The 23222-nt window shown below is 43.7% G+C and overlaps 1 protein-coding gene across 3 annotated transcripts in view; it reads right to left on the bottom strand.

The window, feature by feature from the left end:
- Window positions 1-23222, bottom strand: part of PTPRT (protein tyrosine phosphatase receptor type T) — a 796626-nt gene that overhangs the window by 137686 nt on the left and 635718 nt on the right. For 2 of the 3 annotated variants that reach the window (XM_042980383.1, XM_042980384.1), the window contains exon 14: window positions 22751-22780. The exons of the other annotated variant lie outside the window; for it this stretch is intronic. In XM_042980383.1, coding sequence (XP_042836317.1) covers window positions 22751-22780 — 30 coding nt within the window. The remainder of the gene's footprint in view (window positions 1-22750; window positions 22781-23222) is intronic. 3 annotated transcript variants of the gene reach the window in all.

Below are 23222 nucleotides of genomic sequence, written 5' to 3'. Positions count from 1 at the left end.
TGATGAGGCTATATAATAATTTAAAAATGTACAGACAGGTGTTTTAGCAGCTGGAAAACACAGCTACAAAGTAGAAATAGAAGGAAGGGATGTGGAAAGAAAGAAAACATAAAACTATAGTTTTGGGATCTATATTCTATCAGAATTCAAAATTTAAGAATTAAAAAACCATCTTGGTAAAACAGGAAAAATCATTTTATTCCTATAGCCATCGAGTTAACTCAGACCCCCCCTCCCTGTTTTTCCTTAAGAGAAGGGGGGAAATCCAAGCCTATGAGTAGGGCATGAAAGACCTGTAGGCTATGGCTCTAGGCTTCAACTCAGCCTTATCTTCCATACACACCTTCTCTTAGGGAACACCAGCCACCTCATCTTCACCCCCCAACCATTCCTCAATACTATACATTCCTTAATATGTCCCCATTCTTCTCCACTGGCCCCTCCTCTCCATCCTTCAAGGCTCAGTGTCATTCAAATGTCACATCTCCTTGAAGGTTTCTCTTGCTCCTCTACATAGATTTGTGATTTTCTCTTCTTGGTTGACTCATTCACTGAACAAATATTTATTGAGCACCTACATGTACCGGCTTCTGCTAGAGGTAAGATCACAGTGACAAAAGCCAGACATGACCCTGACCTTCACAGAGCACGGAGACTAACGGCAAAGACAGGTGCTAAACAGATAAATACAGACACAGCTATAAAATCACGAAAGTGATGAAAGCCAGGGAGAAGAAATGCATGGAGCTAAGAAACACCAATGGTTGGTCTGAACCTTCTCAGATCAAGCAAGGCCTCATTGCCATGCCAGCTAAGCACCTGTCTAGTTGAATTGCAGGGATCCAACTCTCCCACCCACCAGGGCAAGAGCCTCTTGGGTGAAGGGTTTTCGACTTCTCGCACCTACTCTGATTTCTTGCTGAGTGTCTGGCACACAGCCAGTGCTCAATAAATTTGTTGTACAAATTTATATTTAAAAGTCTACAATTTGAAGTGCAGAAGAGATTGCCATCCTACTCTGACTGCAAATTATAACCACTTTAAAAAAAGATACATACAAGGAAAGAGGAAGAAAAACTTGCACAAAATTAGTTTGTGACCTGAAATATTTCTACTTATGAATATTTCTGGCTGACAACTTAGCATTTTCTTCCGGTAGTTGTCACAGAATTCTTGGGATGTTTACAGAATTAATGGAATGCTCACAGAAGTCAGATTTTTTCCCCTCAAAGCCCACAGTATAGCCATAGCTATAAAATGTTTTTTTTTAATCACATAAAATAGTTACATGATACATGGGAGAGTCACATAACTTATGGAATCTTCAGATCCTTCAAGATTCAAGTACTGGTGACTTATGAAACTTGGAATTTTTTTCTCTAGTTGTTGAGATTCTTGCCAACTGGGTCACACAATTTCACCAGTAGGGGGTACCAGAAGCTGGTAAAAAGAGAGCACTCATAAGCCTATCTATTCCTCTGCAGGGACATTTCTAGAGCCAAAGAACATTTTAAGACATAGCAATCCGAAGTTTACTGTTTCTGACAGGCGGGGACAATGTGATGTGACCATAGCTCTTGGCATTCTTTCTTCTAACAGATCACTCTGAGGTCTTTCTGACCTTTGCTTGTTAGCTGAGTGAGGGTAGGTGGCAGGGGATGTGCCCATGATGGACCGTGAGTCCTATGATTTATTCTGAGCACCACTCTTTATAAGGGGTAGTGGCAGGTGGAATGACTCAAGGGAGAGGAATGCGAGGCTGTGAAGGGTTCTGAAATCATGCTCTGAGAGAAGAAATGTCTGAAACAATGGGGATTATTTTTCAAGGAGAAGGAATATTCAGGAATGCCCTCTTCACACATCTGACTGTCTGGCTCTGTTGTGGCCCCAGGGGCAGAATTAGAACCAGGTTGGCTTGAAACAAGGAAGAAAGAACAAAGTACAATTGCTTGGGTCTCTTTTGGAAGCACCTAATGCCTGACTGTCCTTCCCATTTTTAATTCTTTGGTAACCTTCTCTACACCTTTTAAGTCCCAACTCAAATGTCCCCTACTCTTCTCCTTCCCAAAGTTAGTAGTTTCTTCCTCTTTGCACATTAATTTGTTAGAAAAATATTTAATGAGCCCTTACTTTGTGCCAGTGGCTGTTAGAAAGAGATCATGATGTAAAAAGCCAGGCATGACCCTTGCCCTGTTTGGGCTTTTGGAAGTAACGCATAGCCCCTCATTGGCAAAGTTCCAGTAGAGACTGAGAAGCCACTTGGAATAGAGGTGGTAGGGAATTGACCATCTGGATCCTGAAAAACCCTTGAACCTTTTCTGGGCTGGGAACAGGAGGCTCCAGCCAATGGGGGGAGAGTGTTGGGGCCTCCACCTAGGATTTTTCCCTAAATGTGAAGAGCTATGCCCATGCTCCTGGCGAGGCATGGTTAAGGCACTCTTTCTTTTCCACATAGGGCTCATCCTCTGTTGGTATTTCTAGACAGTTTCCTGGGAAGCCACAAAGATTAGATAGAACACTGGAGCCAGAGAGAAATCCTCAGCCCATAGGAGGTAGACAAAGAAAATACAGAGCTGAGACTCTACTCCTATTAAAAGGCAGCACTGTACCCTTTGAAGCCAGTATGCTTCTGTGCTGACATAATCAGATCTCTAATTAAAGTGATGCATCAGAACTGTAAGGGAACGGTACCAGCCTCTCAATTTCTTCAAGAAGAAGCAGGCCTGGACAGGAGAGGGGCTTAGCCAAGGCACACAGCACAAAGGCAGAAGCCACAGGACCCAAACCCTGCTTTCTACCTGCCAGTGCACCTGTTCCAACATTCCTCCACCTCTCTTTTCAGAATGAAATTAGAAGTGCAAATTCAGTCCATGGCACATATGATTTTAGTCCCTTATGAATGCAGCAAAACCTCATTAATCCAAACCTCACTAACTCAGAACTACTGTAACTGAGGCAGAGGCTGGGCTTTACCACATTAGAGTTGGTAGTATAAATGAGGATATGGGTATGTGCAGAATTCAAAGGAGAACACACCACTTTCTCTTACATCAGGAGGCAGAATGGCAAAGCAGTTAACACACTGGCTTTGGTGCCAGACAGCCTGGCATCAAAACCTGGCGCCATCTCAGACTAGCTGTGTGAGCTCTTACAAGTACTCATCCGTCGGCATGTCAGTTTCCTCCTGTCTGAAAAGTAGGTAACAGTAGTACTTCCCCAGAAAGTGGCTGCAAAATTAAATGGTATGTGGCTAGCAAAGCATTTTTCCCAGAGAATCGTACACAGTAAGCACTCAATACATGCTCTCTGGTAATCTTTTAAAGATAAGGAGTAGCCATGTTAATTTAAATGGCCTCATTGTTTATGAAACATGAATCCTTTAGAGCAGATGCTCTGAAGAATGCCTTTTCTCTAAAAACGTTCTTTGATGTATTCTAGAGCAGTGCTGCTCGACCTTGGCTGCACGAATTGTTTGGGGAGCTTCAAAAATTATTGGTGAGATTCTAGTTTAATTGGTCTGGGGTGCAGCCTGGGCGTGTGGGTTTTCAGAAGCTCTCCAGGTGATTATAAATGTGCCACCGAGCTTGAGCACCACTGATGTAGAACAGGGTTGTCTCTGGACCAGCAGCATCAGCTTCACCTGGGAACATATTAGAAATGCAATTTCCCTGGCCCCACCCCTGACCTACTGAATCAGAAACTCTGGATGATTAATAATCTCTGCGGGCAGTTCTAACGCATGCTGGAGTTTAAAGACCCGGATGTTTGAGAACCCACTCCTTAGCTGGTCTGAATCAGTGAGGAGTCCCTATCATCCTTCACCTGTGGAAGTGGAGGAGCAGGAAGCAGGTGACTTGGCTGCCAGCCTCAGGGGTCCAAATATCTTCTTGTTACCAGAGACATGCCCTTTCCCCTTACTGGGTATTGATTTCTCTACAGGGGTAGTTGGCATCTTAGAACCAAGGCAATAACAGATGCTATTTAAATGACTGTTACTGGTTGCAGGGTGTCCCCCTAAAATATATGTTAAAGTCCTAACCTTTGGTACCTGTGAATGACCTTACTTGGAAATGAGGTCTTTAAAGATGTAATCAAGTTAAGATGAAGTCATCAGAGTGGGCTCTACTCCAACTGGTCTGGTATCCTTATAAGAAAAGGGAAATTTGGATGGAGACACACAGGGAGAAGGCATGTGATGACAGAGGCAGAGAACGGAGTGAGGCAACTAGAAGCCAAGGATTGCCAGCAGCCACCAGAAACTTGGAAGAAGCAAGGAAGGATTCTACCCAGAGTTCCAGAGGGAGAATGACCCTGTGACATATGGATTTCAGACTTCTACCCTTTGGAACTATGAGAGACTAAGTCCGTTTGTTTTCTTTTTTTCCCCCCAGCCATCCAGTTGGTGGTATTTTGTTATGGAGCTCTAGGAAATGAATACAAGATCCATGAAATAGTAAATCCCAAATCCATTTCATTTATTTAATAAACATGTAAACAGCACTTATTCCATGCTAGGCACTATTAAGGCTATTACAAACACAATGTGTTAGCTCCTTTAATTCTCCTAAATACTGTAGGAGATTGGTAAACACATCCCCATTTCACAGATGAGAAGGAGAGGCAGAGAGAGTGGAAGAAATTCATGGAAAGTCACCCAGGCTTTAGGAGACAGAGCTGGGATTCAAACTCAGGCAGTCAGGCTTCTGAATGTTCTCTAAGATTCCTTGCTGTGTCATGCTTAGCCAAGGACCTATATGTATCCACCCTTGTCCCAAAGCTTTCTCAGCTGGGTCCCTTCCTTTCCAGGCAAACACGCACTCACATACATATGCACACACGTGCAGGCAGAAAGCTCACACATCTGCTCACATCCTGCAGGCAATGCACATTGGGTCAGCCCATTACTTCTGTTGGGTACCGATTCTAGAACATAGCTGGTGGGTCCTTCCTCCTCCACCCCCATCACCCTAGCCTGGGGCTTCTATGTGTTTCCACTGGAATGGCGAAGTTATAGAAATAACCGCAGCAGATGCCATCACAATTTGAAAGACTGAAGGATCCCAGCCACTGCCTGTCACCTCCATCTTTCTGCTGTCTTGCTCTCCATGTGTATGACTCTACCTGTCTGCCTCTGCTTCTCTCTTCCTTGTGGCTGCCCCTCTCCCTTTCTTGCCTAGGTGGCTCTCCTACGTATTATGCTCTTTTCACAAAGGACAGAGTCAGATTTAGTCTAACCATCGTCTAGCGGGCTGGCAGGGGAACCAGTGCAGAAGAAGGCCTAAGACAGATGCTAGGCCCTCCTCCCACTGCCCACATGGCCACACTATCTCTTGGACCCTGCAGCAGAACCCAGAGGGAACAGCATGGGCTCTGGAGCCAAGAGTGCCTTGGTTCAAGTCCCAGCTCCAGTATTTACTAGCTATGTGGCCTTGGACAGTTACTTAGCTTCTTTACAACTCAGTTTCCTTATCTTTAAAATAGGGGGTACTTACAGTGAATGCTTATGACAACTGTTTGCAATAGCTACTAACTTACAAATACTAATGAACTTACGACAGGATGTGTCACCTACCAGATAAGCTCTGTGTTAAGTGTTTGTTACATAATAAACAAGGAGAAGGGAGTAACTGCCTCATAGGAAAGTGAGGACAGAATCTTTGGCTGAGACAGTGCTGAGTTCCCGAAGAGCTTTCAGGCCACTGAGCTCTGAACCTCTGGGCAAAGCGAACAGCCCTCTGCTGTTGGTTCTGTGGAAATGGACTGTGGCTCCAGACTAACCTGATTCTAACAAGCTGCTGAATCCTACTTGCGTCTCCGCCTCTGAGACTATCAGACTCAGTTTCCTTCTCTGTAAAATGGTATTTGATAGGCCCTTGTTCAGAGAGTGACTACGATGATTAGAAATAGTAAGTGTACATTCCTGGCATGGTCTTTGGTACGTAACAAACACTCCGCAAATGCCAGTTCTTTTTCTCTCCCTTCTTCACACTGGCAGTCCGCATGCGTTTCCCCTGCTTTATTTTTACCTTAATTTTGTGTTTGATCTTCTCCCTGAGATGAACACTCCAGGGAACCAAAATGACTACTTTTTCTCCCGGCACCCTGCCCTACTCCATCCATACCTTGCTTACACAACCACAAACCAAGCCAGACTCTCGGGCAGATGTTTTGCTCCCGGTCCTGTTCTGACCCTCATTACAGGTTACAGAGTCTTGGATTCTCTGGGCTGGAATGGCCTTTGGGGCTCTCCAGACACTCTCCCACCATGGCTGGAAGGTCCCTTGCAACCCCCCAACAAGTGGACATGCAGGTCCTGATTGTCAACTCCAGTGACAGGGACTCGTCATGTCTCCAGGCAGCCTCTTCCCAGAGAGGCAGGTCCCTAGATGGGGATGTTCTCCTCTGAGCTGAGGCTGAGCTGAACTATGTCTCCTGTCCATGCCCTCTTGGATGCCCTGGGTTGGGCTGCCTGTTCTACCCAACCAGCCTATACATGGATGGATGGATGGATGACCACAAAGCCTTCAGACTTTACTAAACTCTTCTAAACCATCTCTCCTCCTTCCTGAGGCTCTGCAGCTATTCCTTCCCTAGTTCACTGAACCACCTTTTGTACTCCACATCCCTGTGCCCACACCTCTTCTCAGACCTTGACCCAGGGCCCTCTCTTTCTCCCCCTCCCCCCACCCCACTACAGGCCTTTGGCTCCCTCCAGAAACCACGATGGCCTGCTGGATGGCCAGCCCCCAGGGTCATCTCCCCTGCTAGACTGTGACCACACCAGCAGGGGCCATGCTGGCCTCGGGCGCTTCCCACTCCCCAGGGCCTCACGCAGTTGCTGGCATAAGCACCTGCTGAATTAACGTATAAGCAGATCACAAGCCCTTTAAGTTCCGTCTCGAGCACTATGTCTTCCAGGAGGCCTTTTCTGATCTCTCCCTGATGGGACATACTTTACCTACATTTCATCTCCTAGTCATCTTCCTGCTGTTCTCACCATCCTTCATTATAACGGCTTCCATAACATCCATTAGTTCACTTTTCCCTAGCACCTAGTTCAGCACTTGGCACAACGTTGTAAAAGCTTTAAAAATGTTTACTGACTAAATGAATGAATGAATGAGTAACACGTTTAATTCCTTTATTGTTGCTCTGTCCCATATTTGAGCATCCCCATGACTTAGACCTGACACTTTTAATCTATTTCTGCACCAAGTGTCTGTACTGGAACAGGTCCTTCTTATTATTCTACAGGAGGGGCCTTTCTCTACAGATGGTGCACGATGGAGATTCTCAAACCTGAGGGTGCGCCAGAATCACCTAGACAGCGTGTTGAAAACAGGGATGATTAGGCTCCACGCTCAGAGTTTCTGATTTGGTGAATCTGAGTTTAGGATCTGAGAATCTGCATTTCCAAGTTCCTAGGAGATGCTGGAACTATACTTGGAGAACTGGTCTATGGAATGTCATCTCTGGCCCCACTGTGGAGCACATACTACTTACCTGCTGTCTATTCTCCATCAGTCACCTCAAACCTTATTCCCATCCCCAACCCCAGCTCATTTCTCCTAGAACTGCCTGTGAGCACAATATACTCTTTACTCAAGCATTCCCATTTTCTTGGGGCTTTATCCTAATGAAATAATAATAAAAATCCATGTATTACGTGGACGACATTGGAAAACAGCTGTGTGTATGGCAGGGGTTGTTGATCTCAGCACGATTGACATGTGGGGCCGGAGAGTTCTTTGCCACATGGGCTGTCCTGTGCACGGCAGGATGTTTATCTGGTTCCGTGGCTTGTACCCACAACCTTCCAGGAATGCCTCTCGTTCCCAGGTGTGACAAATAAAAAAATGTCTTTAGGCACTGTCAAATGTCCCCAGGAGGGAGGCTGGGGAGGGCAGTACTGCCCCTGATCTACAACCACTGGTACAGACAGGTGAATATAACAGTGTAACATGTAGGAAATACCAGCATGTGCTCAATACCTTGAAAACACTTGTAACCCTCACAGCAGCATGACAAGGGAGTGATTATTTCTTTTGTTTTATAGGTGAGGAGTCGGAGGCCCAGAGGTTAATCCCAAACTCATAAAACAGGTAAAGGGACCGGGAGGGAATGGAGCCCCGATTCTTTAGCCTGCAGAGTCCTGTTCTCCCCGTTAGCCTGTTCTGCAGCTTCTCTTCAATTGCAAACCATCAGTCACAGCCTCATAAATGTCTACCAATAGGGGATTGCTTCAGTAAATGATGGTGCATCCCCCAGATGGAATATTATGCAGCTATTAAAATGACAGAGTGCCATTAAAAATGAAAACTATGTAACAACATTGAAGAATGCTAACTGGCTTACATTAAGTTCAAAAAAAAAAAAAAAAAAAAAAAACAAACCCAGAGAATGAAACTGTGTACCCTGTGATTACCACTGTGAGGAAGCGTGTCTATGCTAACGTGTTATATGGAGGGTATTAAGGATAATTTTCATTTCTTCTTTGATACCATTGTTATCAGAATGTCTTTGCGATCATTATTTTTAAGTAGCAGCAGGGTAATGAAATTCAGGATGCTAGGTTTTGTCATAGGTCTTCCTTGCACCTGAACTGGTGGAACTAAAGCTTCTCTAATCCTTTGAGTGTGGCAGGGGTTTGATACGCTATCACTTCTCCTCAGATAGCACAGTTGCATGTATGTTTCTGAGCCAGGACATCTCTCTTTGAACTGACCCGTTTCCCCTAAGCACAGCAAGCTGGAAGCACAGAGGAAAACACTGCTGAAGGCATCAGTGTGGATCACTCAGGGAGCCAGGGCTGTGAGAAGCACGCGATGTGTCTGTCAGAGGGTACCGTGCACTGCACTGGTTTCATGCATTATGCATCAAGAGTGGCCTGGCACCCTGGCCCGGCCGTGCGGGAGAAGGCTTGCATAAGGCACATCTGATGAACTGATTGGAATGTCAAAATGTCATTAAGGATAAATTAATGGATGTGTTACTTTGGCTGTAAGAGGCAGAGCCAGGAAGACAACAGGCTGCCAGCGGGCTGTTCCCTAGCCCAAGACAGACGGCGTTTGCAATGGAGATTCATGGTCTTTATGTAACGTGAGGTGCTTTGCAGGGAGAAGAACAAACAGAAATGCTCCAGCACTTAAGCACCGTAAAATCACAAGCATGAGATAAATTAATTAGCGTACACTAGGAAGGCGGCTGGTCTGTCTGCACTCCTGGGGAAAGCCAGAATGGATGGCACTGGGCTGGAGAGGATGGGTCTCAACACCAGACTCCTAAGGAAAGCAATTGAATTTAATGTGCAATCATAAACTGCAGCTGATGGAAAGATAAGTCCGGTCTGTGTTCATTTTTTCGTGGATGCCATTTCTGTCTACTCCTCCAAGCTCTTGGTGTCTGTGGGTCAAATGTCTTAGGTGACCAGGGAGACTGGCACCACCACCGCCACTTGCTTCTGATGCCATGGGGGAATCAGTACTTTGACACAGGGGAAACTCTCTGGGAAGCCTGACTTCCCTTGGGACAGCCTAGATAACGGTGGTCTGTTATTCTGTGATGGGAGGCTCACTACCCTACATTCAACCTAGTCTATTTTTGGACAAGCATTGTTAGAAAGGCCTTTCTTACTTAGGCTTCTCCAGCATCTTCCTCCTTGCAACATAACAACAACAACAACAAAGCAACAATGAGAGTAGCTAATGCTCACTGAGCATTTGCTAGGTGCCAGGAACTGTACTCTGGTAAAGTCAGCACCCTATCTTGGATCAATCATCCCCACTTTATAGTGTAGGAAACTGAAGAGCAGAGAGGGTGAGAGAGATACTCAAGAGCACACGGCTAGTGCATGGTAGAGCCAGGATCCAAACCCAGGTCTGCCTAAAACCAAGTCTTAACATCTTAACCATCACATAATTCTAACTGCCATAACCTCCACTCATGGAATAGAGCCTGGCTTTCAGAGCAACACAGAATGTGAGAAGGCAACACGGATGGAGCTAACATTTTGGGTATGTAGTGGGTACTTTGCTAAGTACTTGGCCTGGGTGAGCCTAATCAACCTTTTTTCTTTTCTTTTCTTTTTTTTTTTTCAATATATGAAGTTTATTGTCAAATTGGTTTCCATACAACTTTTTTCTTTTGTTAATTTGAGAACAGTTGACACACAATGTTACTTTGGTTTCAGGTGTACAACACAGTGATTCAACTTCTCTATATATTATATACTATGCTCACCATAAGTGTAGCTACCATCTGTCACCATACGGCACTATTACAGTATCATTGACCATAATCTCTATTTTATTGTATTCCTGTGACTTATTCATTCCACAACTGGAAGCCTATATCTCCCACTCTCCACTCATTTTGTCCCTCCCTCCACTCCCTTCTCTCTAGTAGCCATTGGTTTATTCTCTGTATTTATAGGACTGATTATTCTTTTTGTTTATTAGTCTGTTTTGTTTTTTTTTTAAATCGACATGTGAGTGGAATCATATGGTATTTATCTTTCTCAGTCTGACTTACTTCACTTAGTGTAGTACTACTGTCTAGGTCTACCCATGTTGTTGCAAATGGCAAGATCTCATCCTTTTTTATGGCTGTGCAATGTTGCAGTGTGTCTGTGTGCACACACACACACACGTTTGTCCTTTCTTATCCATTTGTTTTGTCTAATCCCTCTTTCACGCAATAGCCCTGTTTGCTTGAAATAAGTTACTATTTTATCCAACTGAGATCTTTTTGTCTTTGTTTTTTGTGTTACCAAGTGCAATAATTTTTAACATACGAGAGTTAGTTATATTTCCATATATGAACAATGAACAATTAGAATATGAAATTTAAAAAATGGTGCCATTTAAATAGCATGGAAAAATGAAACATTCAGGTATAAATCCACCAAAAGATGCAGGGATCCTGCATACTGAGAACAACACGTGGATGATAAAACAAATGAAAGTAGACCCATACAGACAGAGAGACAACCCCATATTCCTGGGCCAAAAGACTCAATACTGTTATGATGTTGATTTTCACCAAACTGATCTATAGATTCAACACAAGCCCAATCAAAACCAAACAAGATTTCTTTCAGGTATCAACATCTGATTCTAAAATGCCATCGTACACTTTTTTTTTTAATTTTTATTTTTTAATTTATTTTTGAGACAGAGAGAGACAGAGCATGAACGGGGGAGGGGCAGAGAGAGAGGGAGACACAGAATCAGAAGCAGGCTCCAGGCTCTGAGCCATCAGCCCAGAGCCCGACGCGGGGCTCAAACTCATCGTACACTTATTTTTAAAGAAAGAAGGGGGGGAGGAAGCTTTCAAACCTTAACTGTCCAGAAAATGAAACCAGACACCTTTTGTCATGCTAAATATCATAATCATCTGGGTACATTTTTATATAATGTTATTCTTCTATGTCTGGCATAGCTGAATTTGAATAAAATCCTCTCCATAGCACAACCTTATTCGTAAGACATTATAAACAAAAACATGTTAAGAAACAAAAGTTTGTTCTAAAAAATTAAAAGCGGGACTCAAAAAGCCCATTTAAGAAATAACAAAAATCACCCCCGACCTTATCTTTCCTTTAATCTTTGTCCTTATTCCTCCAATTCAGATTATAAAATTTCTTACAGCTAGAAAAAGATGAATGACATTTTTCCTGTTTGAGTCTTGTCCCATTTAGACAGTGAGTGTACTTAATGGAATAAGGGGGTGGGAACAGGTGTTTTTCTTTTCTTTTCTCCAATTACAATTTGGAACAATGGTTATATACTTTCAGGCAGTGACCAACACTGGACTTAGCTCATGGCATACTCCACCTGATCTCAGAGGGCATAGTTCCTCCCAGTTCTGCTGCCCGCTCCCTGTCACAACCACCTCTCAATCCATCATGAGAACACAGTACCAGTCACTGGTAACTCTGTTCCATGGATTTCTTTCTTCAAGTAGCCTGTGACCCTGTTCAGTTGGGTGAGCCTTCATTTCCTGGCATTTAATGATGCTTCCTCACTGGAGTGCCTTGAAAGTTACAGGAGAGATCTGTATAAAAGTACTTTCTAAAGTGCAAAACACCAGTAGACATATAACATAAAATACAATAATAGCTGCAATGTACCAAGCACCAACCATGTACCAGATACAAAATTAGACGCTGTACACGTGTTGTATTATTTTATGTAATCCTTGGTAAATCCCCAAGACAACCCTCCAATTTTGGTATCACTGTCCTCCTTTGACAGATGAGGAAACACAGGCTCAGGTTAGCTTAGAAAGGGGCAGAGTCCAGGGTCACCTGGGTGGCTCAGTCAGTTGAGCGTCCGACTTCGACTCAGGTCATAATATAACAGTTCAGTTCCTGAGTTTGAGCCCCACACCAGGCTGGCCGCTGTCAGCACAGAGCCTGCGCTGGATCCTATGACTCCCTCTCTCTCTCTCTGCCCCTCCCCCGCTCTCTCTCTAAAAAATAAATAAACATTTTTAAAAAAATGAAAGAAAGTGGCAAAGTGCAGGATTCAAACACGAATTCAGTCCATGCTCTTCTCTTTACAACATTGCTTCTAGGTACTGAGTATGGTTTTCCTCACCATTGAGAGCTAAGGCAAAAGCACTGTTTAATACCCTTAAAAGGTGAGAGATGAGATTATAAAAGTATAATTTATTGAGCAAATTGCTCCCAGCTTAGATTACTACACCTGCATAGTAATACAGTGGATGGATACACTTTGAGCCAGCCACTGATCTCCTGGAAAAACCTTACATCCCACATCTTCACAAGTTTTGCTGTAGAAAGCAAAGACAACACAAAAGAATAGAATGAGATCCCTTATTAAGTGTATCTGAATTTAGAGGTTTCGCTAGAAGTTCTCTCTTCATCAGATGTCCAAGTCATAAATGATGTGGGAAGGCAGAATAAAGTAAAATGCAGACTATCTTAGCTTTTCTTCATTTCTAAAAACGTTCATTGTCGCTAAGCTATTTTCCAAAACAAAACAAGCCTTCTTTAATCTTAAGGCTCGATTTGGTTTATAACCTTATTAAACCACATTTTCACTCGTTACAAAGTCAAGCCTCCCTCTAAAAACCGGGTCTTTTAATACTTCCACTTAAAAAAAAACAAAAACAAAAACAAAAACTGTGTGGTTGCCATATACCCAACAATCCCCACCCTTTTAGAATGTTTTGCCCAGTGGTTCAAAGCCATTGGAATTAAAAACTGCTCTAGAAAGAAGCTCAAACAATGTTTATTCTGATAAAAATCAGATTTCACAAGCAGAAGTACTGGGCTCCTTGAGGTTTCACTGATGAAGAGAAGGCTCATGAACACCTATTTCCCAGGAGACAGATGATGGCTGAGGGGTCTTTACTCCTCACAGTGGTACCAACACCACTAAGAGGAATGATTGTTACGATAAATTAAACAATATTTTAAAATGTGCCTGGGTCATTTTTGCCATTTGTTAAATGGCGTCTACACATTCATGAATAGCATACAGATTGTCTACCTCAATATCTACAGGAAGGAAACAGTGTTGGCAAATAGGGCTCTGTCTTCTTTGGACTCTGCCTTCCAAACTCGATTTCCATTAGCATAACCAAAGCTGTGTCTATTTGATGATACAGTGGGAACAAATTCCCAACTGAGGTTCTAGGTTAAGTGGCCAGAACAAGCCCTCGTGCTTATCTTCCAAATGATTATATTCCATGACCCTGGATTCTCAAGGTCTCTCAGTTGGATGGTTCTTAGCCATGGTTTCAGACTAGAGTAACCTGGTGAACTTTAAAATGTCTAGCCAACCCTTGAGACCAATGAAATCAGTTCTCCAGTCTTTATGAGTTGTGACTTATGGTACTCTCCCTACCTCGCTGCCCTCCTCAAACATACACTCTGAACTCTGTGGCCAGGAAGGAGGCGACATTCCTAATGTGACAATGGGACTGTTCACAACAGAGTGGCCCTTCTGCATTCTGAGACCCTTTCCACTTTTAAGGCAGGTTTTGGTAGTGACAGACCTGTCACTCTCCAGCTCTTATTTTAGAAATAACCACGGGTAGACCTTCTAAAAACCCCAGCCTTTATTCTGACCACTGGTCTACAAAGTGTTCTTGTGTTGAAATGATTTTGTCCACCCTCGTGACGCTGGCCAGAATCATTAACTGACTCTGACCTCTCTCACCGATATCCGCACGGATAGACGCCAGGAGGAGGCATGTCTTATCCGATTACTCAGGGAGACATTTTGTGAGTTTAAGAACCACTATCTACAATAGACCCTCTTCATTCTATTGGGCAAATTCTTCTTCCATTTAACTTACATTTGGAAGTTACAACTTCTATCTTCCCCCAACCCCCGACACCACCCACCACGGCTATGTCCCAGCTCAGCTCTGCCATTTAATAAAAGACAACCATTCCCCTGGCACAGACATTATATCATTTAATTTCTTAAGATAATCTCATGAAGTGAGCACTAAAATTCCCATTATACAGATAAGAAACAAACTCAGAACGCTCAGGATTCACAGCTGCTAAGTAGTGGCACTGGGATTCACACTTTCTCCTTCCTCTTTTCTTTCCCTCTCTACTCTATTTCTTTGTTCCCAACTCATTTCCCAGCATGTAATCTATTTAGTTATACAATGTGTGCATGCGCGTGTGTGTGTGTGTGTGTGTGTGTGTGTGTGTGTTTCTAGACAGTGAGGCCAAAGAGAAATGTGGGTATCATTTCTTTGGTGAGGCACCCTCTTAAGTTGGTCCAGGGGTGTCTTTCCTCAAAGCAGATTCAGTGACTTCTTCCCTCTGCCATGTCTTCATTCTCCTCTTCCAAGTATATATAACATTATTTTATAACTTTTTAATATGTGAAAGTTGCCTTTTAAGCTGTGAGCTTCCTGAAAGAAGAGTATTTCTTTCTAAATACTTAACACCTGGCTCGGTACTTAGCACAAAAGAACAACTGCTCAGTAAATGCTCATGAATGAAAGAATATGTCACAGAAACAGCAATGTAGGTGTTATTACCCCCATTTTACAGACAAGACACTGAAGGTGGGACTCAGTCAAGTTCCTGAAGGTGCAGAGCCAGGATGCTGGGGCTCTTTCCTGCACGGCATAGGCATCCATCCAATAATACCTTGCTAAGTGCCTCCAAGCCCAACCAGACACCTAGGTGTTAAGTGGGAAAGCACTTTGGAAGAGGTAAAGCTGTATATACAAATACGACGAAATCATTATCATCATTATCAACACTGCAGAGCTTAACTAAAGCACTTCCTTCCATTAAAAGCACTACATTGAAACATTTAGAAAGGCATTTTCCAGTTTGAGCCCCTCAGGATCCTATCTTTGCTACAGCCCTAGCTGAAAGCGTCGTTCCCACTCTGGGGATGCTTGCTAAAGGCAAGGGCTTTCAGAATTAAACCCATCCTGCCCTGGAGGGCCTTGAGGAGCATGGTGGTGGGCACTTCTGACCCTCGCTCTCTCCTCTGGCTGGTCCAGCAAAAGCTACAGTCACTTTTGTGATGCACAGTGAGCTCCCCCAGGCGAGAGCTATGCATGGTGATGCCCACAGCCCAAAGAAGAGCAAATGCCTGTGAATGAATGAGTGCCCAAGGATGAAGTTTTTAGAGTTTACTTATCATCAGCAGGCAACAAGTGGTGACCCCAATTAGTTGGTACACAGAGGGTCCACAGGCAATGATACGTGCACGTGCAGGGGAGGGGCATGCCACATACTCAAATCCACTTGTCTCCAGTGGACAAATGGAAGACAAGCCAATGGAAATGTGGCAGACTGTGTTCCTTGAGAATTGGACTCTGAGACAGAGACTGACAGGCAGGAGATAAACTAGGAGGCGCTTCTGGGGTCAACATCTATGGGAGGGAAAGGAAAAGACAGGTGAGGGAAGGGAAGGGAAAGAGTGGGTGGAAGGGGAACTTGGTGATGCATGGGAAATGAAGACTTAAGGCAACCCCACGGGAAGCTCTGAAGCTGGGGTGACTCTCACACCCCCGTATTGAATAGCTACTGGATGACCTTGGATGAAGCAGCTCTGAAGGAAAAATGATCCCAAAGGGGGCTGTCAACCAAGAGTTGTCTACCAGCAGTAATTCTGGTCACTAGGGGAGTAAGTCTTTCATTCTTTAAAAAACAATTTTTTTAATTAAAAATTGAAGTATATAGTATTATATTAGTTTCAGGTATACAACATAATAATTCAACAATTCTATACATTTCTCACTGTTCACCAAGATAAGTGTACTCTTAATCCCCTTTATCTATTTCATCCATCCCCACCACCACCTCGTCTCTGGTAACCAGTGGTTTGTTCTCTGTATTCAGGAAGTGTTTTTGTTGGTGGTCTCTTTTTTTCTGTTTTGTTTCTTAAGTTCCACATGAGTGAAATCATATGGTATTTGTCTTTCTTCAGATAATTTATTTCACTTAGCATTACACCTTCTAGATCTATCCATGTTGTTGCAAATGGCAAGATCTCATTCTTTTTTTATGGCTGAGTAATATTCCATTTTATATACATATATGTTTTATACCCCCCCACACACACATACACTTCCACAACCTCTTTATCCATTTTTCCAAAGAAGACACACAGACACGTACAAAGATACTCCACATCATTCATCATCAGGGAAATGCAAATCAAACCCACAATAAGGTATCACTTTACACCTGTCAGAATGGCTAAAATCAAAAACACAAGAAACAACAAGTGTTGGTGAGGATGTGGAGAAAAAGGAACCCTCGTGTATTATTGGTGGCAATGCGAACTCGTACAGCCACTGTGGAAAACAGTATGAGGGTGCCTCAAAAAATAAAAAAATAGGACTACCCTCTGCTCTTATAATCACACTACGGGGTATCCACCCAAAGTCCTTCATTCGTGAAGGGAGCTGTGAGTAGCACATCATAACTTTCTCCATGAGAACTTCTCTTTCCAACCACATTTTGGTATGTCACTGCTTTCTGTCAGCAGTATTCCCCATACTCCTGTTTACCTGCTTTACAAAGTTCAAATGCATTTACAGAACAGAAGCAGAATCACAGGCAGACCTTTCCAAGCCTCAAGGCATCACTAAAACCTAGTTGGGTTTTAAAACTTAAAGTATAAACTTAAAACTGAAGTATGCACATCTTCTATCTTCTTTGGAGGAGAAATGCTCATTTGTATCTTCTCTGATTAAGTTGACAGAGCCTCTGACTTATAGATTTGCTCTGTTTGGTATTTATGACTGATGTGTTTAGACTCTAATTCAATAGAATGAACAATAAAGCATCCATTCAGTTGTAATCCCTATCCAAATCTATCTGTGCACATGATCTAGCCCACTGCATTTATATCTATCTTGTTGTGGCAGTATTCATTAATTTTATGCATTTATAATTGTGAAATGCAAGTACAACATTTCTAAACCTAAAACCAATATAAAATTACAAAAATACGTCTGATCCGAAAGACACCCCCCCCCATCACCATACGCCAAAAATGTATGAAGATGGGTACTATCTTCAGGAGAATGGAAAAGCATAATTCAATGGGAGAGAAAACAAAATGGGGGTAGCAACCTCACACATACACCCACCTGGGTGCACTCATTCAAGTAATCGACACAGTCTGATGATGTCTGATTTGTTCTGGGCTCCAAGTTAGTCATCAGGAAATGAAAGATGAGTAACACACAGTCCTTGTCAACAAGGAGACAGACGTGCAAATACACCACGGGCAGAATAACCTAAGAATTGTTCGTGAATGAGTGAGTCAGGGGACAAAGGAATGAAGGCTGGATGTAACAACAAAGATGAGGAGACGGATACGGTCTGCCTAAATAGGAATGGCAATTTCCCCCTTCAGTTGGAATTTTCCAGGCACAGAGGGTGGCTAGGCATCCCAGGAAGAGGGCCAAGTGCAAAGGTGTGATATTGAGAAAGGGACAGTTGTATCGGGGTGATGTAAGGGTGTCAGGAGAAAAGCTGCTCTCAAAGTAGGCATGCAAAATAAGAACTTGAGGTGTGTGCTAAGATGCAGATTCCCAGGCTGCACTTTCAAAGGGACTGAGCTGCTCCCGGGGGGGGGGGGGTTGAGGGGGCAGGAATCAGTTCTCACCACAGTCCTCCCCTTGGCTGCACAGCAACATGGCTGCCATCTCTGCCTGGCCCTCATGGTGACACCTTCCCCTTCCGCTTGTCAACATGTCTGCTGTCAGCTTTTGGTAATTGATACTTATCTCTAAACGGTTTCCTTCAATTCCTATCTTTTCTTCATTTTTATTTGAAGTGGCTGATGAATTACATAAAAAGCTTTTTGAGTATCTCTTGATATAATCATTTTAAATTCCTCTTTACATGTACTGAGGCAACAATACTTGATTTGCAACAGCCTATGATGTGAAAAAGTGTATACACTGACCAACGGAGGTGATTTCTTACTTTGGTTGAAGATCTACTACATAATAAGCATTTTATTATGTCCTTGAATCCTTGAAAGATCTCTGCAAGGTACCCATTTTTAGTCCCCACTTTACATCTTAGTCAACTGAGACCCAGAGGCTGCACAGGAGCAAAGGTTGCCTTAAAGATAGAGAAGCAAGGAAGGGAAAGGGTCTGGAGATAGCTAAAAATCGTTGCCATTTCTTTTCTTTTTGAGAACAGACCATCTCCCTGTTGACTTCAGCTGTTATGGCTTTTAATATCACCTTGCTCTTCTCATTCACATGAGGAAAACCAGAAAGAACAAGAAACATTCTTAAGACACATTTGCCCCTTCCTGCCCATGATACCAAGTAATTGCAGTGAGAGTTCAGAGAAAAGCACCATTCCCGTGGGTGGAGAGAATCAGGGAAGACTTCCTGTAGGAAGCACTGTTAGATATGGACCTTGAAGGGTAGATGTAGGATTCAAATATGCTGGAATGGGGAAAGATGGGAAGGATATGGGAACTCAAGAGTTCCAGAGTCTCTGCAGACAAGGCCCAGCCCAGGTCACTGTTTTCTGTCTCCATGACACGTGTACAGGCATTTACCTAAGGCTAAGTGGAACAGTTAAGTGCTCTCTCTCTCTGCTGGAACAGTTGGTAAACAACTTAGTGCTTTTTCAAGAACTGCTACACTAAAATGTCTCTGTTTGAAACAATTACAGTGCCCATCACACACCTTGAGACAAATTAATCCGTGAACACATTCCAACTCTTAATATCCTTTTAAAAAGCAGACACTGAAGTGGTTGGGAGCTTCTTTACTATAGAGAAAAGCAAAAAGGCATTCTAGAGAGGCATTTCGGTTAGCTCCGAATGTAAGGAATCATAGCTGCTACTTTGTAGCAGCCACTCTACGTATACCCTCTCACCAGCCCTGGCAAAAACGCAAAAACCTGGGGAGTTAGCATTGTTATCACCACTTTGCAGATGAAGAAACTGAGGCTCAGAGTGGTTCCATGTATGTTGAAGGTCTGAACAGTCTGACATGGAATCGGGATCTAGGTCTGACAACAAAACTCACATTATCTCCCTATTTTTTAGCATGTGCTGGACAATGAAGGGCCCCATTGTAGACTCTTCTCTGTCCTTAGGTCTCAGTTCCTTTGGTCTACAGCTCTGTTTATCCTGGTCATTATTAGCACTCTGTTGGTCCCTCTTCACTCTAATCCCCTGGCTACTTCTGATCTGGCAGCCCAGTGCTCTCAGCTCTGACCAGCTGGCAAATACCCAGGATGGCAAAGACAGAAGTGCCTCAAGGGTGTCCTTGTCAGCCAGGAATAGCTACCACTCCTTGCCCCTAGCAAGGTACTGATGTCCATGAACAGAACTGAGGTTCTCCAGGCAGGTTGAAAGCACCCACTTGGGGTCTACACCTAAGAATGGAGTTCTGAATCTGGAAATCACGGGGGTCAGCATTTCCTTTTTGTTCCCTTTTCTCCACCTACATTCATCTCTCCATCCTACAGTCTCACAGAACCTGTCGTGCCTCCCCTCTGAGGCTGCTCCCTATCCCCACTTTGCCTCCAGACCTTCCCTTCCAGACATGCCCTCCCCCTAACCACCCACCCCCCCACCAGCATCTTCAGCCTCTTCCTCTGCACAGACTCCTCTACTTCGTTGTATATAAGTGCCCAGGACTTTCTCACCCTTCAAGTAGCCACTCTCATGTTTCTCCTCTGCTTTAGGGTCTGGTGGTTAAAAAGAAGTATCCTCCTCCTCATGGGCTCTAGGCTGGCTTTGTCCCTCAACCCACCCCATGACCTGCACAAATGACTGCTGATGCTCAGATGTCTGGGACACGCTCACGTTCTCCACTGCCATCTCTCTGCATCTCTACTGTCAAATCTTCCTTCTGCAACGGACTTGGTTCTTAAAGCTTTGCTCCTACTTCTCTGTCTGCCTTTCCAGTTCTCCTCCTCTGAATCTTCAACCACATTCAGTTCCCCAGCTGGCATGAGCTTCACACGCTAAGATCTGTAACTTAGGGGGCACCTGGGTGGCTCAGTCAGTCGAGTGTCTGACTGCACTCAGGTCATGATCTCATGGTTCATGATTTGAGCCCCACATCAGGCTCATTGCTGTCAGTGCGGAGCCCGCTTTGGGATCCTCTGTCCCCCTCTCTCTCTGCCACTCCCCTGCTTGTGTGCACTCTCTTGCTCTCTCTCTCTCTCTCAGAAATAAACATTAAATAAATCTGTGACTTAGAACTCTAAGTTTGCACAACTGCACAACTGTTTATCACTGCACCTCGAACTACAAGTACTTGCTAGTCTGTCTCCTATACTCTTGCACTGTGCATCTTGGATTCTGCCACATTACCAGCACAGTGCCTGGCATGAAGTGGGCATCCAAAGACAGTGCTATGCACACTGTCTAACAGACGGAGGAGGTGAGGTGCCCAGAGACAGGGATGGGTCATCGCATGCCTGTAACTACTGTGGAACACTGGTGCCAGAAGAACCTCTCGAAGGCCAGAGGAGCTCCCAGGGGCCACCACTACTTTCCTGACCCCTTATGGTTTCTGCAAAAGGAAATAAAGAAAACTAACATTTCATTAGTGCCAACTTTGTGCGAGGCACTTTATAAAATCCCTCATTCCCTGAGTTAGGCACTGTTACCCCCATTTTAGAGTTAAGAGAAATAAGGCTCAAGGAGTTCTGAGGATTTCCTCAAGGATTCAAAACTGGTGTGTGACAAAGATGTGGCTTGAACCCAGAGCTACATGATTCCTGAAGCTCATTCTCTTCACCACAGCAACAACACCCCATATCATTTTAACCCTTGTGCCTTTGCAGATGCGGTTCCCTCTGTTTAGAATTCTTGTTTCTTCAGGAGTGGGCAAATCCATCCCTACAAACACTGGTAACTATCCCCTGCCCCATTAAAAAATTAGTCACCCGAGTAAATGCCTCTATAGGACAGTACATATAGGTGCGTCTCAGCCAACATTTCAAGCATTTCATTTTACACTAGTCCCCAGACAGGCTTGAACACTAGGAAGGTAGGGCTCAAAGTCCTGGCCATCTCTCCATCCACAGTGTCTGGAACATAATGAACATGTTCAACGCATGTTTGCCAGATGAGTGAATGAACAAACAAAACAGGTTCTCCGGTACTTTCAGTGTTGATGGTGGGGTCCATCGGTTCCTATAGAACATGATGGTGGTGGCAACAGAATGTTATTTACTCAGTGCCTAGCCTGTTGACCTTAGACAGAAACACTGAGCAGAGGGGGTGGGAGAGCCTTTTGCTGGCAAAATCTGCGTCTGTGAAGGCTTCAGCAGATGGTCACTAACAGGCATGGCCTCTCTTGTAAGGCGGGGTATGCCGGGGTAGAGCTAGACATGGAATGATGGACAATACACTTTGCCAGAAGCCAGACATTCCGAGTTTTAATCCCACTGGATGTGTGATTTCACACACTTCTCTGGACCTCAATGTTCAAACACTGGAAATGCATATTAAGGATATGGGATTACTTCAGTGGTTTTCTTAACTTTTCATACCAAGGATCTATTCGTGTAGTTTTTCTTTCCCTTTACCTTCATGTTTTCAAAATGTCTGGTTTAATAATGAGAAAAATCATCATTTTTATTTAGAAAGTGCAAAAAAATTGACAGGCAACAGCCCAGACATAACTACCAACAAAATGCATTGATAACAGAAGATAACTATTGCCAAACACCAGACTGAGATAATTCCAGCCCAAAGACCTCGGATGTTTCTGTCACCTATGAAGCTGGTTCTAGGTAAAGTCCCATTTCCCTGTAGACTTGCTGAAATAGTGGAAACAGCCAATGAATTTCTCTCTAACCTTTGAGCCCCTTAAGGCGACACATTCCCCAAGTAGACATAAAGGGGCTCTGAAGTTGCTGAGATCTGTGATTCTGTTTTATGTCTGCAAGTCCTGCAGGGGGATTAGGTTGACCTCTTCCTGAAATTTGGGGATTTCTAACTATAAAATGACACTGCCAAAGGAGAAACAGCCCTTCACAGCTCCAAACAAAGGCGGGGGGACGGGGAGGGAGGAGTCCAAGATGGAAGAAACATAACAGACATCAACAATGCAACAATGACAGTGCATTTTCAAATGGAAAACATCTATGGGAAATAAAAACTTTGGGGCTACAGATGACTTAGACAGAAGTGAGTATGAGAAACCAACAGACACTTGATTGGTGCAGGAAATGCATGCTACAAGTTCCCTTACAGGGCACGAAGCAAAGTTTCCCCGGGTCGATACTTACAAGTAATAGGAGTAGGAATAAGCATTTCTTCTATATATTGATGGGCAGTCAGATGAAGGAAATGTCCAAAAAAGGGGAAAAAGAAAAGACAAACAAACAAGAATTAGATTTATATGAAATCTTGATTCTTAGAAATGCACATAGTATTTCAGCATCCCAAAGTTCAAGGAGATGCAAGTTTCTCTCCTAATCATCTTTGCTGAGAATCAAATACTTCCAGTGGTAGAAGGAATGAGAGAGACCTCTCTTATGATGGAGAAACTCACTACTCATGCAGAGAAAGCCACATCTAATGTTGGCTGTTTTGTTTATAAGTCCTTTTCTATAGTCAGTCAAAACTAGCCTCCTTGTAATTACGACTTTTTGGTCCTGGGTCATATTTCTGTGGCCTTATGGAACTACTCTACCACTCTTCACATGACAGTTCCCTTAAGATCTAAGGAAAGCCATAATGACTTTATGTTCTCTGTTT

The sequence above is a fragment of the Panthera tigris genome, chromosome A3 (genome assembly GCF_018350195.1).
Source record: "Panthera tigris isolate Pti1 chromosome A3, P.tigris_Pti1_mat1.1, whole genome shotgun sequence".
NCBI classification, from domain to species: domain Eukaryota; kingdom Metazoa; phylum Chordata; class Mammalia; order Carnivora; family Felidae; genus Panthera; species Panthera tigris.
The sequence above is the reverse complement of the archived record's forward strand: the minus strand, read 5'-3'. Positions and strand labels throughout refer to the sequence as shown.